Consider the following 15,794-nt stretch of genomic DNA (forward strand, 5'->3'; position numbering starts at 1 on the left):
TTCATTTTTGAAGATAAATTTCTAGAGCAGGCGCTTTAGTCTATATTACGTATAACAAGAATTGCTGAGGCAGGAAGATAACTTGACCTCAGGAGTTCAAGGCTTCAGTGAGCTATGTATGACTGTACCATTGCACTCCAGCCTGAGCAAGGGTCTCTTAAAAAAAAAAGAGAGAGAGAGAGACTCTCCGGTCCTGTCTCTTAAAAAAAAAAAAAGAAAGAGCTGATGTTCAAAATGACTAAAGTACTCCAAGGTACTCAATTATAAAATATAAACATTGTATTTAGCATACACTACTTCCCATGTTTTGAAAATAATTAATGGCATTTTATAAGATTTGGAACAAGAATATAAACAAAAGTAAATTTTTGTTAACCTAAATTTGGATTAGTGACAAAATTCAATTTGTAATTCATTTTTAGTTTATCAAAAATTTTCTATTCAAATAATTTGGAATGACCCATTATTTATGTTACCTTTTTATTGATCACTACAAACATTTGAAAGTAAACTAAATGAAAAACACTGAATAAACATGATAAACTAGCATAAATTTTATCATCTCTTTATTATTAAAAACTCACCCTAAAATCCAATTATAATTACAGTACAAAAATATAAAAGAATACAGAAAATTAGAAACCTTAACTTCAATCTGTCAGTTACCAAAGTCTGTGAATGAGATGTCTCATCTAAGAAGTCTGAATATTTTCTTATTTTAATTCACAGAAAGAACAGTAAGAAATTATTAGTCTCTTGTTTTAGTAATAAATTTGATGGCTCAAAAAGTGGAAATAATTTGCAAAACTTTTTCTTTTTTTCTAAGACATTACCTCATAGGCTACAGAAATAAAAACATGTATTATTACTGAAGCAAATTTTTTCTAGTATGTTTCAGAAGTTCAGTTGGAGCTGGGACACCCGAAATTCATAAACTGAACTCTTTTCTTGAAAAATATACTAAATGTGATTTTCATTTTCTTATATTTCCAGCCTCTCAAATAAAATCTAAACACTAAAATTTAAATTTTAATTAAAAAGGACAGCATTTGAAATAAACACAACTTGAGTTTTTATATTATATATACCCAATATCTACATCAAGTTACTACTGCAGAATTTCATCATGTAATGCATACAATGTACTAACAGGTATACATATGTATCTGCATATGAAGTGCTAAAAGAATGGCTAGAAAGAATTTTTAAACAAATGTATTATAGTATTAAATATTAAGATAATTATAAAAACCACTATAGCCACTTCTAATGCCTTACCCCTTACTTTCTGATTACTAATCAGTTTATTAAAATTTATCAAATGTGGCCGTGCCCAGCGGCTCATGCCTGTAATCTCAGCACTTTGGGAGGCCAAGGTGGGCGGATCACTTAAGGTCAGGAGTTCAAGACCAGCCTGGCCAACATGGCAAAACTCCATCTCTACTAAAAATACAAAAATTAGCTGGGCATGGTGGCAGGTGCCTGTAATCCCAGCTACTTAGGAGGCTAAGGCAGGAGAATGGCTTGAGCCTGGGAGGCGGAGGTTGCGGTGAGCTGAGATCACGCCATTGCACTCCAGCCTGGGTGACAGAGCAAGACTCCGTCTCAAAAAAAAAAAAAAAAAAATCAAATGTACACATCACTCACTTTCTCTCAGACTTCATCTAAAAAAAAAGTATTTAACAGAAAACTTAACAAAAATTTGTATGATAATCCAATATCTAACATTCAAAACTCAAATGATGAATTCAAAAATACATCAACTGAATTTCAATAATATCCTAGATTTTAAAACTACAAACTAAATCATGCATTATGTTCTCCCTGATATCCCATAAACCCCCAAAAAGCCCTTTGATATCCTATTTGATATGAAATAGGATGTCCTTCGTGTCTCAAAGCTACAAATCAAGAAATTCTTCCTAAACTTCAAATCAGTGTGCAAAATTTTTACCTAAAAAAAGCATGACTAAGATATACATATCAAATTCCATATTATAAAACAAATTTTTTAGTTTTAACTAAAAGTAGTTAATATATGTACTTTAGTAATTCTAAATAAAAGCTAAAAATAAGGTCCCTAACTATTAAACTTATTCTAGTTACTTTTCTCTTTCTGCTATTCATTAGTTTCAAAATTTTCTTTAATGAACACACATTACTTTTAAATTCATTTAAAAAAAGACTGTAAACCAGCATAGGTAGTTACACTTCAAAAATAAGAAGCAAAATGAGATGTCAGAATGAGAGGGGATAATTTTCTATTCAGGCAGCTTCACTCTACAACTCATTTTTCTAACAATATTATTAGATCCCACCATTCCTACAAGTCAGAAATATATAAAGGAGTACCAACAAGAGAGGAAGGAAGAATGTTGGTTATATCTCTAAGTTTATAGAAAACTTAGAAGAAAAGGAGGTTGAACTACGAGTAAGATACCCAATACTAAAGATTTCTCCCTCCCTTCTATCTTTAACTACAATGATTTTCACTTCAGAAAATGAAAGAATCAAATAATATACCTCCTCCTTCTACAAATTTCCAGAGTCAACAGGCAACAAACACACAGGAGGATGAGAAGGCTGGTCCTGATATCCATACCAAACTTATTTGTCCCCAGAACTAAAAATAAAATTCTATTTTAGTTGTCTGACTTATACATGTGTCTCAGTTGTTTTTTGAAAAACAAAACAAAACAAAAAAGACATCAAGTAGCTACTGAAGTTAGTTCTCAGACCACCTACCTCTCCAGGGTGCAATCTATCCCAGTTTTCATTAATGTATGTCATAAGCTCAAGTTCAGAATCAAAGTATTTCTTCTTATGAATAACACTTAGGTTGTAAAGGCATAGGTGTGCTATATCTACCCTGGAATCCGAAAATAATCAAATACACAAAACAATGTTTTTGGTTACTGTTAAAAAATCACGGTTTCCTTGTAAAACAGTAATTAAAATGCAAAGAGAAATATTTAGGTGGATAGTCATATTCACAATACAATAAATCACTACACATAAAAATAACTAGAAAATAGTGACTAAACATTCGCTTATTCTGAATAGCAACTATAAACTAGAAGATATATGAATTACTTTCTTTTTTTTTTTTTTTTTGTGGAGACAGAGTTTCGCTGATTGCCCAGGCTGGAGTACAATGGCGCAACCTCAGCTCACTGCAACTTCCGCCCCGTGGGTTCAAGCGATTCTCCTGCCTCAGCCTCCCTCAGCCTCCCAAATAGCTGGGATTACAGGCGCCCACCACCACGCTAGGCTAATGTTTTTTGTATTTTTAGTAGAGACGTGGTTTCACCGTGTTGGCCAGGCTGGTCTTAAACTCCAGACCTCAGGAGATCCACCCACCTCGGCCTCCCAAAGTGCTGGGATTACAGGCGAAAGCCACCGCGCCCGGCCACGAATTACTTCTTCAAGTGCATTCAAAGAGGGTCTGGCTTTAAAAAAATATAACTTAAAATGAAGATTTTTGTGTTTTCACTTCCGGATATAAGCTACAGAATATACCATACTTAACCAAACTATTTGATTCATGGGTTAAATCCTATCTGTTGATAAAATATGTAAAATACAACAAAGATTTGTAAGTACTTACTGTAAGCATTTTATTAGTAAACCTCTAAAATTCATCACACTTCCAACACACAAGAATTACTACATTGAAGCAGAAATTAGTATATTTGTTATACCTATCTCTCTTCTACTGTATGCTATTCTGAAGGTTCAAAAGAACTAGAAATATGAGTAAGAATTTAGGTCTAAAGGATATCTGAAAGTTTCATTTATAACATTCAACAATGAACAGCCTTATTAATTTAGCAATACAAGTGGATGTTACTTAGTGAAGATGACATCAGGCATGAGGATAAATAAAAGAAATAAAGCCAAGCATAAATAACCTATGTTTACTTAAGCCAAGTAAATGTATATAGAAAGTTTCAACTTGTAGGTTTAAGAAAATGGCTTTTCTTTTTTTTTAACAGAAAGGTCCACACTTACCACTGTAATGGTAGACGTTTGAGGTATTCTGGTCCAGAACTGCAGACAGAGCATATAAACGTATAAAATCTAAGAAAAAAAAAGAAAAAGTTTTATACTGAGTAATCAGAGATAAACTAACAATTATAGCTAATATTCACCAAGTGAATAACCTACAGCTGATATAAAGACTGATACTCAAAACAAAATATAATTTAAATTATAATGCTTTCTGTGATTGAAGGAAGTTCTTTTCCAATAACAAATAATGAAACAGTTCATATGTGAAGAGAAAGGATCTTTTTTTTTTTAACCATTGGAGACCTTCAAAGTTCACACACAGACTCACACGTACTTGTAGTTTACTAATCAATCGCTTGTGTGTGTCAGGAATTGTGATGGCTGACCCCATATACACAGTTTAATTCAACGCTCAAAATAACATAATAAGCCCAAAAGAGACAAGTGAACTTCCCTAAGGTCAGAAAGAAAATTAAGTGGCATAAGCCAAGATTTTTAAAACCAGGTTTTCAGATGTCAAACTTAGTGGTCTAGCTTTTTGTTCCTGGAGCTCACTGTGCTACCCTGCATTCTTCTAATATAGAAAGTACATTAAGTCTGCTTTTACAAATTTTTTATATCTAAAGTATAGTTGTGTCTTTAACAAGGCCCTGTGCTCTTTTCCAATTCTAATACTATCCCTTTGAGGTTCTTTAAAGGAAGGTACCAATGAGAATACTTTAGAGTACTATGGGTCAATAGGAGCAAATGTAATCACTGACAATACTTAAAAGCTTTCTGGAATAAAATCCAAAAGCACAAAAATTATGTATATTTTAAGTATATTATTTAATATTTTCCCTCTGAGACAACCCCTTTCCAAATCACTGTTGAAACTATCTTTAGGAAATCTGAAATCGCAAATATAACCACAATTAAAAAGTGACAAAAATCAGCCAGTAAAGTTCAAATGCCCTTCTCACCTGTCTCCAAATAGCATTGGCTTTTGAAGGCATTGCACACAAGCCTCATGAAACCACTGCTTACATTTGCAGCACTGTAGCATCTTTAAATACCAGCTATTAAAAAAAACAAAAAAGTTAACACTAAAATTCCTGTCTTAAGGGAAAGGTTCATTTCTTTAAAAAAAAAAAAAAAAAAGTGGCCTAATCCACAATACTGTTCTAATTAAAGCATCACATTTCTACTATACTTACTGTAAATATTTCCTTTCCCAAAGAGGCTTATAGTATCAGCTATTTCATCCCTCTTCTTTTATTCACGAAATTTTATCAGCTCTTGAAAGATACACTACTACTTCTAGTCAAAAATGCCTGGCTCCTACACTAGTCAAATGAGCTCTGTTAAAACACAAGCCCAGGCTATTTTTTTTTTAAGAGGCAAGTATTGCTATGTTGTCCAGGCTGGAGTGCAGCAGCATGACCACGGCTCATGCAGCCTCAACCTCCCAGTTCAAGTGACCCTCCCACCTCAGCCTCCCAAGTAGCTAGGACCACAGGCATGCGCCACCAAGCTAGGCAAATTTTTTTTTTAAAGTAAAACTGAGCTCTCCCTGTGTTGCCAGAGCTGGTCTCCAATTCCTGGGCCCAGGTGATCCTCTGTCCTCGGCCTCCCAAAATGCTGGGATCACATGTGAGAGCCACCATGCCAGGTCTCTGGGCTTTTTTTCACATCAACTGTCTAAACCCCAGGAGAGGTCAGATTCAGAGGTACTGTTGTTTGCCCCAAATATCAAATGGCCTTAGGCAGCTTTCAGATTAGAAACATTCCACTTCATATCTTTACTGTGTTTCTATTATTCTTGTCAGCTATAATAAAAAGAATATAACGATTTAATAAACCTGCTTAACATTATCATAAATCTAATCTAAGACTCTACCAGGTATAAAGGCTTTTTGACAGGTTTAGCTGTATTTCAATGTATGGTCTATAGATCTGTTTGAGAAAGCTAAAGATGCTAAAATTGAATCTTCATCTAAGAAATATATCTTCTCTTTTCAGTTAGCACATGGATTTTGGGTTTGGTTTAAGGGACAGGGCTACATTGCTACATTGACCAAGCTGGACTTCAGGGTTCAAAGGATCCTCCCACCTCAGCCTCCCAAGTATCTGGCAGTACAGGTACACACCACCACACCCAGCTAGTATGTGGTTTTGATGTGGTTATCTTTATTTGAAAATAATAAAAGGCACCATTTCCAAACAGAGCTATACCTTGATTCAGTCTATTAGCACTATTTTTCTAGGTTCATGTGCTCACCTTATGTCTTTGTGTCACATTTTGGAAATTCCCATAATATTTCAAACTTTTTCATTATTATTAATATTGTATCTTTCATGGTGATCAGTGCTCTTTGATGTTACTACTATAACTATTTTGGGCCACCAAAAACCGTGCCCACCTAAGATGGCAAACTTAATCACTAAATGTTGCATGTGTTCTGACTACTATCAACCAGCCAGTCCCCATCCCTCTGCCTCTCCTCAAGCTTCCTATTCCCTGAGACACAATATTGAAATTAGGCTAATTAATAATCTTACAGGGGGGGTCAGGCGTGGTGATCATGCTTGTATTTCCAGCACTTTGGGAGGCCAAAGCAGGAGAATCAGTTGAGGCCAAGAGTTGGAGACCAACGTGGACAAATAGCAAGACTCCATTTCCACAAAAAAACTTAAAAAACTAGCAGGGTGTGGTGGCACATGCCTGTGGTCCTACCTACTCAGGAGGCTGAGATGGGAGGATTGCTTGAGCCCAGTTCAATGCTGGAGTGAGCTATAACCATGCCACTGCACTCCAGCCGAGGTAGCAGAGCAAGAACCTGTCTCAAAAAAAAAAAAAAATCTTACAATGGCCTCTAAGTGTTCAAATGAAAGGAAGAGTCACAAGTCTCTCAATTTAAATCAAACGTTAGGAAGGTATGTCAAAAGCCAAGATAGACCAAAAGCTAGGCCTCTTGCACCAAACAGCTGGCCAAGCTGTATATGCAAAGAAAAAGTTCTGGAAGAAAATAAAAATGCTACTCCAGGCCAGCGTGGCTCAGGCCTGTAAACCCAGCCAGCTTTGGGAGGCCAAGGTTGGAGGACTGCTTGAGTCAAGAACAGCCTGGGCAACATAGCAAGAACCTGTCTTTACAAAAAAAAAAATACTTTTTAAAATTAGCCAGGTGTAGTGGCACGTGTCTGTGGTCCTAGCTACTTCGGAGGCTGAGGCAGGAGGATAACTTGAGCCCAGAAGTTCAGTGCTGCAGTGAGCTATGATCATGTCACTGCACTACAATCTGTGCCCTATCACTTTAAGAAAGAAATGAAAATACGTAGAAGAAAGCAGTAATCTGTCTGTGAAAAAGTTCCATGTTGATTTTATGTCTAAAAAAACTTGTCTTTTACTCTCCCATTTAAATTATAATATTAAATATACCAGTTTCTAAATGGTCAATCACATTAAATATGACATCCAATGAAACTACTGATACTGGGCCCCTGCAGTAAATGTTTTCCCTCAATAGTTAATTTTATGACAATATTTATAATTCACTTTAAATTTCCAGAATATAAGACTTATACAAATATTTTAATGTGTGGATATGATCAAAAACTAGATGAAAATTATTTTTTTATGAAAATAACAGATTTTCCCCCTGGTTTTCTTCACTGATGTGTTCACGCAGTTGCAATTCACCATCACTCACACACCATAATCAAGAAAAATAGATAAGGCAAGTAAATAAAAATTACTTAAAGGGAATTACATAACTGTATTTACTTACTCTCCAGGGCCTCCACAATAGCAGTAACACTGCTGGACATTGGTTTTATGACCTGCATCCCATTCAAGGTCTGCCACACTATAGGGTAATGTCTGCTTCATGACTTGCAATGCTTTGGCATTTGGTCCTTTCTTAAGTGCACCACCCCTCTACATTAGAGGGAAAAAAATGTGAAAGAGTGAAGGCTAAAATTTTAAACACAATTCTATACTTTAAAAATGACTCTGACACTTCTGGAGAAATTTCCTTTCCAAACTTTTACCATATCACAAACTGTCTGATTAATAATAATCTCTATTTTTCTTTTCTTCTTTCAAATTACTGCACCAATTCCCATAGTACTATCAACAAATAAGTGAAAGCATCATTAAAAAGTCACTTAAGCATCATTAGTCAAATAAATAGCACCTCTTTCTACCCAGCATTCATTGCTCATTTCATTCAAACAAACTTTCAGTGTACACAATCATTATGTTGATAATGTCTTACAAATTCCATCAGAGCTTTAGCCCAAAACACTTAAAATATACCTTTGTTGTCGTTGCAAAAACACACTGCCGACAGAGCCATTTTTCATCTGAATCAATCACACTGGAATCAATATGAGGTGTGTGACACAACTGATGATATCCTTAATATCAAAAAAAGCATAAAGCAAATTCTGTTTCATTAATACTTTCAACACAATTTCAAGAATGCATTTTAGCATTATTTCCTACATTAATATAATTAATAAAAAGGATAATTTCAAATTATCAATGTAAAGTATTTTTAGTCATTAATCTTCAACATAGGCATTCAGTATGTAACAAGATTAAAAGAAATCAATGTTACCTTGGCCACACTTGTCACATATAACCATTTCATTGGGAGCTTCTGAATACTCTTCTTGACATATTGTACAGACCATTTCCCCACTTCCAGTGGCTCCTAAAATATTTAAAACACATTAAAAAAGAGTCATAAAAAATTCCATAAAACAAAACCACTTTTATGACTCAGTGAGCAGCACATACGCACAATGTTTGCTAAGTACATCATAATGCTTCACAAGACAAAGTACACAAATGGTATCTCTCTGCTCTCTGTGTTCTTTCTACCTTTAACTTAACATGCCTGTCTACTTTCATAATTTAATCTGCTTTTTGGCAGAAGGCATAATTTAAATTGCTCTTGAGCATCTTCCCTTATTACTCATTTCTCATATTCCCACTCTTAAAGGTGAAGGTGGAGATGAGGGATGGGCGACAGCAGGTAGAGGAGGTTTGTGAACACTAGAGCTACTTTATAGAATACTTATCTATTCACGTACATACATTCACTTATCCTACACCACTAATATCATGAAATTAAAGAAAAAAAGCAAGGAAGATAAGTAAACTACCTCTTTCTCGCTCAATTCAGAGCATTTCCTTTTACTTACTAATTTATTAAACAGGTTGAACACCAATTATTTAATCTTCAGCTTCTGAAATCTGAAAATATGGTATCCAATAATATACCCTAACAAAATATCATTTCAACAAAATTTGGGGGTCCTACAATTATTAATTTTTTTTTAGCAGAACAAGTGAAGCATTTCTTCCTTAGACATTTTTATTCTTAAAAAAAAAAAAATCACACAAAATTTATAATACAATTTACCACCCTAACACATTATCATTTCCAGTATTCTCATCTTCTCTGTTTCAACAGAGTCAAATTCACAATACACACCCTTTATATACATAACAACAATAAAAACTTATAATTTTGTGCTATGGGCCAAGCACTGTGTAGGATCTTGATATAGTTTGTTTAATTCTACAACTAACTTATAAATATACTATTTATAGAGAAGAACTGAGGCTCAGACAAAGTAACTAACCCAAAGACCCTGAGAAAACATCAAGACTAGGATTCAAACCCAGATGTGCCAAAATCCATGTTCTCTCCACTACGAGATGCTTCATCAATACTATGTAATATTTCTTCTATCAAAAGCATTTTTCACTCAAAATTGAAAATGAAAATCATTTTTCATTTCAAAATTGTAACTTCTAATAGCTGCATAGTATTACATCTAGTGGAAATAACCCAATTTACTTCATTATTACTCTACTCTCGGACATACAGGTTACCAACTGTTTTTCTTTTTTTGGAGGGGGAGAAATCTGTCTTTTGTATTTCTGCTATTTATTTGTTTGTTCTGGTCTCTCATCCTCTCTCTTCTGCTTTGTTTGCTTCCTTTTATTTTTCCCCTCAGACAGGGTCTTGTTGTGTCATCCAGGCTGGAGTGCAGTGGCACAGCCACAGCTCACTGCAGCCTTGACTTCCCAAGCCCAAGCAATGCTCCCACCTCAGCCTCCCAAGTAACTGGAACCACAGGCGTGTGTGTCACGATGCCTAATTTTTTTTTTTTTTGTAGCGACAGGATCTCCCTGTGTTGCCCAAGCTGGTCTCAAATTCCTGGGCTCAAGCAATCCTCCTGCCTGGGCCTCCCAAAGCACTGGGATTGCAGACATAAGGCACTGCACCCAGCTGTTTGCTTCTTGGTACACTTTGTTGAAGGTGGTCTCCCATAGCTTCTGGGTTTATGGTTCCGATCAGGAGAGCAACCAGATTAAGCCTGGGAACTCTCTGTGAAAATTTACAATTCCCTGGAAATGGAACGACAGCCCCGCTAGGGTAGGTGCCTGACCTGACTCTCACTGTAACTACCTGGACTAATGATGGGGAAGGCAATTCCTCAGAAAAGGGGGTAGTGACCCAAGAAACAATCCTGAGAAAGCTGGGAATTAACTTTTACTTGTGAAATCAAATATATATGTATATATTTTTTACCATCAAGTTTACAAGAACCTTCCTATATAGCTTAGTAATCTTCTATAGTCTCCTTTACTCTAAATCCAATTGACTAGAAAACCTTGGCCATTTCATCTTAGAAATACCAAATTTTTTGTTGTTGTTAAAATAAACTTCAGGAAACATTTTTCACCTAGTATTTTTTGAATTACTTCTTATGAATAAACTGCTAGAAATGAGTCTATTAGATAATTATAAACTTCTGCATTTAATGCAAATGCTAAACCACCAAAATAGAAATTTACACTGCCACCAGCAATGCAAAAGTATATCATTTCACAGAAACCAAAACAGCATTAGATGCTAAGATTTAAAACCCTCTTACATTTATGTAATAGTTGTAACATGATATATTTCACCCTGTTGACTACTAATATTTTTCTTTATGTAAAATTTTTAAAAGAAACTCATTAGACAAATATAATTTATTAAGTTTTGATATACATTATTGGCAGATTTCTTACAGGGAAGAAAACTACTAAACCCACTCCTCACTGAAATATGCCATAACTCAGGTTTCAGATTCATTTATTCATTTTTATAGCAACTATAAGTTTCATATGTGTTAATATCAGGGTGCTAAGAAGAGTTAAATGACCAGGAGCAATCCTTTGTAATTCCAAGAACAGCAAAAGGAACCAGTGAAGAAAGAACAACCACAGAACATTAAACAGACATACTGAGTGCAGCACTTACAGAACCCCTCACACAACAACTTTCTATCTCTATGTAACATTGGTTTTCTTCTTTTCTACCACTTTTAAAAGCAGAGGAGAAGTAGAAAGGAGGAAGTAGACAAAAGGACAGACAGACCTATTACATTAAATCCACAGGAAACTCCAAAAGATCTTTAAAAGCTGAAACAAACACATAGCTAATGGAAGGGGAGTAAAAAGCAGCATAACATGTTTCACTGCTATTACAGAGAGACCTATGTTTACAAAATAAGGAAAAAAGAATAATTTTGTGTGCAGGGTAGTAAGATCTGCTCAATATTAGTAGTGTTGGAGATCTCCTATCCCTTTAAATCTCATGAGTCACACTTTTCTCTGGCTCCTCAATTTCAGATTCAAAACGTAATTTTAGTCCTTTAAACTTATCAGTCCAGGAACCATAAAAAGTTTCTCCAGAAAAACATTTTACCAGAGTAAAAGCTACTTAGTTCCCCACCTAAGCCCTGAGTACCAACTATACAGATGGTAATTAGAACATTCCAATTCCTTTACCAAAACTTTTTTTATTCTTTAAGAAACATTAAGAGTAAAGTCAAGAACTAAAACATGGCAGAAACCTACCATAAAATTGAACTTGGTATTCAAATATAAAACCCAATTGTTAAATACTTTGGCAAGGTGTCTACCCTTTAGGGAGAAAATCTATCTCTTTTCTATGAGAATACACAAAACACGGGTCTTAGTGTAGGCCTATTAACCCAGCAAAAGGCAAACCAAAAGTAGGGCTTTAATGAACAGCTAAAATACTCAGGCTTTTAGTAAAGATTGGTAATTTTTAAAAGTACTTTGCATGAAAGAGGTACCTGGTAAAACATCTATATTTAGCAGATGCTAAAAGCATGAAACAATCATAGTTTCTAATAATACAAATCATCACAAGAAGCATACCCATAACCAAACCAAGGCATACTTTTATTCATTTTTATTGGCACACAAATATAGCCTCATTTTCCCATTTAAACATAAAAAACCCATAACTAAATGGTAATTTTAAACCATTCTTATTAACGAATATTTTTATTATTCTAAATCAGTTTTATATGTCCTAATTTCCCAAATCATCTGACAAACAGTATGCTCCCAATAAACACTTGCTTTCTACAAATATAAGCAAGTAACAGTTGAATTGAATCCCAAACCGTTACTGAGATTAGTTACTAAAGATTTTTCTTCAAAGTTCTTAGAAGGGTCTTAACATAGCTTACAGGTATAAATTAGTGATGCATCTGTCCTCTAGAGTATTCTTGTTCTTCTTATGGTCTATAATAACGGCTATGCTGATTTTTTAACCTCTCCTCGGAAGTAATACTGAGTTATCTAAAAACACTGTATTCAACAGACAACATCATAATATGACAAGTTGAAGAAAATCAAATTTTAATTTAAATCATGTTCAAGAGAAATAGTAGCACCTGCCTGTTTGAATGTCCTTCCAGAGAACCCAGGATTTAGAACTGTCTTCAAATATGATGAAGCAGCTCTGTTTCAATATGTTTATCTGCAATACAGAGAAATACTTAACGGTGATCTCTTAAAATTAAAAACATGAAGTTAAATTTAAGATTATTAAATGCTTACTGCAAAAATAGCAAAAGATACATTAAAGTAACTTGCCTTTTTGATAGTGCCAAGATAAAACAAGCCATCTGACCATCTAGCTAGGACATCCTGACCCTCTTCAAATTTACATGCTGGCTTTTTGGCTTTATGTCCATCCTGTAAAGACAGCTTGGTCAAGGATGTTGGGGTCTTTTGGTTTCGACGTAAAGGAGACCGCTTGTGGACCAGTGAATTACCTGCCCCTGTAGAGTCTCTGTTTAGAGAATAAAAGACCATACATAAGACTTACTTGTAGAGCTTATTTTATACCAGTGGGATATTTTATATGTTAATCAAAGTTTTAAATTTGTTAAAAACCTTAAGACAAAAATATAAAAAGTACCTCAAATCATAAATACTCTCCAAACAAAGCAGTTTAAAACAAAATGATAACAATTCTCAATATCCATTCATTGCCTACTCTAAGTGAGGCCAAGACTCAGCAAACACTCCAAGATAACACATTCAAGGCAGCTGCCATCAAAATAACAGCTTTATGTTGAGGTATGCAGGCCATGGTCATGAGCAAATAATGTCTTGAATCTCATGACTGGGTTTAGGTAAAGAATAAAAGTGAATTACATTTTAATCTCTTGATTATGCCACATGCAGTTAAGACACATTAACCAGTGACTTCAAGGGACAGCTGGTGTTATTCACACTCTTCACACTCAAAGGAAGGGCAGTCATGACCTTCTCCTTACAGGGAATCACTACTGAATTGAGCAAATATGCAGACTGAGAGTTTAAAAAAAAAAACATTGAGAACCAGCAATTTCATTACATTATAGACAAATAGTACACTATAAGGCCAGGTGCGGTGGCTCATGCCTGTAATCCCAGCTCTTTGGGAGGCTGAGGCGGGTGGATCACCTGAGGCCAGGAGTTCAAGACCAGCCTGGCCAACATGGTGAAACCCTGTGTCTACTAAAAATACAAAGATTAGCCAGGCGTGGAGGTACACACCTGTGATGCCAGCTACTGGGGAGGCTGAGGCAGGAGAATCATTTGAACCCAGGAGGCGGAGGTTGCAGTGAGCTGAGATCATGCCACTGCACTCCAGCCTGGGCAACAGAGCAAGACTTTGTCTCAAAAAACAAAAAAACAAAAAAAAAAGGAAAGTACACTATAAGAGTACTTACAGGAAAAAAAAATTATTAAATACTGTGAAATTACATTATAACTTATGTATTAGACATTCCATAAACAGCAAAGCATACCACCATCAGCTTTCTTAAAGGTAACAAAGCAGTGTTTGGTTTCACTTTTCCAAATTAGATTTTTCACTAATTAAACATACAGTGACATGTAAAACTAGATAAGATAATAATTCTAAAAACAGCATAAAAGTTTAGTAAAAATAAAATGAGCAGGGAAATTAAAGAAAAAAGTTTCAAAAAGTTCCTAAGTATTAGGAATATCTAATTTCAATACCTAAAAATACAGAAATTCTGGGAAACCCTGTCACATGCTAAAACACGGATGAACCTTGAAGACATTATGCTAAGTGAAATAAGCCAGACAAAATGGACAACTATTCCACTTATATGAGGTGCCTAGACACTCAAAGTCATAGAGATGGAAAACAGAATGGCGGCCAACGGCTAGGAAGAATGGGGAATAGGGAGTTAGTGTTTAATGGGTACAGAGTGTTTCAGTTTGAAAGAAATACATTTTAAAGATATCCAAAGAAATAACTGGTACCTTCCCAAATTTGCTGAAAAACATTATCTACACATCCAAGCAGCTCAACAAATTCCAAGTAGGATAAATGCAAAGGAGATCTACACCCAGCCACATCATAGTAAAAATGCTGAAAGGCAAAAAAAAAAAAAAAAAAAAAAAAAAAAGAAAATCTTGAAAGCAACAAGAGAAACACAATGTATCACGTACAGGGAAACCCCAATAAGATTAACAGTTGACTTCTCATCAGAAACAATAAAGGCCAGAAGGCAGTGAGATGACATATTCAAAGTAAGCAGGCTGCAGGGAGTGGGTGCTGTCACCAGAGAATCTTATATCCAGCAAAACTGTCTTTCAAAAATGAAGGTGAAATACAAACTCCCAGATAAACAAAAACTGAATTTGTTATTAGCAGAGACATATTACAATGAATACTACTATGATTGAAAGTAAGTAAACCCAGAAGGAAATTCAAATACACGTACATACACATACACACACACACACACACACACACACACAAAGAATACCAACAAAAGTAATTATAAAAGACAGCATAAATGCATATTCCCTCCAAAGCAAGTATATAAAACAATATGTACATAATTGTATTGTTAGACCCATAATATATAGAAATGTAATGTATTTGGCAATAATAGCATAAAGGAAGTATATAGGAGCAAAACTGTTTCAACTGTTTCAAAGAAATGACACAGGCCAGGTGCAGCATGGCTGACGCCTGTAATCCCAGCACTTTGGGAGGCTGAGGCAGGAGGACCCCGAGTTCAAGAGTAGCCTGGGCAACAAAGGGAGAATGTCTCTAAAAAAATTAAAAAATAAAAATTAGCCGGGCATTGTGGCACGTGCCTGTGGTCCCAGCTACTCAGGAGTCTGGGGTGGGAGGACTATATGAGGCCAGGAGGTCGAGACTGCAGTGAGCTGTGATTGTGCCACTGCACTCCAGCCTGAGCAACAGAGAGAGAACCTGTCAAAAGAAAAGAAGAAAAGAAAAGAGAAAAATGGAAGGAAGGACAGACACAAGATGCTAACTTGAATTCACAAGAACAAATGAAAAAAAATGGTAATTAAGGTAAATATAAAACGTAGATTGTCACTTCAAGAAAATACCTGCCTGATACAGAACTAAGTGGCTGTT

At 35.2% G+C, this 15,794-nt stretch overlaps 1 protein-coding gene across 6 annotated transcripts in view; it reads right to left on the bottom strand.

Moving 5' to 3' along the window:
- The window catches only part of MTF2 (metal response element binding transcription factor 2), a 60,416-nt gene that overhangs the window by 15,678 nt on the left and 28,944 nt on the right, over nt 1-15,794 (bottom strand). For 3 of the 6 annotated variants that reach the window (XM_004026143.5, XM_055352330.2, XM_063696935.1), the window contains 8 exons: nt 12,971-13,169; nt 12,773-12,854; nt 8,613-8,708; nt 8,309-8,409; nt 7,779-7,927; nt 4,974-5,069; nt 4,012-4,080; nt 2,746-2,869 (listed from right to left, as the gene is read on the bottom strand). In XM_004026143.5, coding sequence (XP_004026192.1) covers nt 2,746-2,869; nt 4,012-4,080; nt 4,974-5,069; nt 7,779-7,927; nt 8,309-8,409; nt 8,613-8,708; nt 12,773-12,854; nt 12,971-13,169 — 916 coding nt within the window. The remainder of the gene's footprint in view (nt 1-2,745; nt 2,870-4,011; nt 4,081-4,973; nt 5,070-7,778; nt 7,928-8,308; nt 8,410-8,612; nt 8,709-12,772; nt 12,855-12,970; nt 13,170-15,794) is intronic. The other 3 variants (XM_019030601.4, XM_019030509.4, XM_063696939.1) reach the window with 3 other exon arrangements.

This window comes from Gorilla gorilla, chromosome 1, assembly GCF_029281585.2.
Source record: "Gorilla gorilla gorilla isolate KB3781 chromosome 1, NHGRI_mGorGor1-v2.1_pri, whole genome shotgun sequence".
NCBI lineage: Eukaryota > Metazoa > Chordata > Mammalia > Primates > Hominidae > Gorilla > Gorilla gorilla.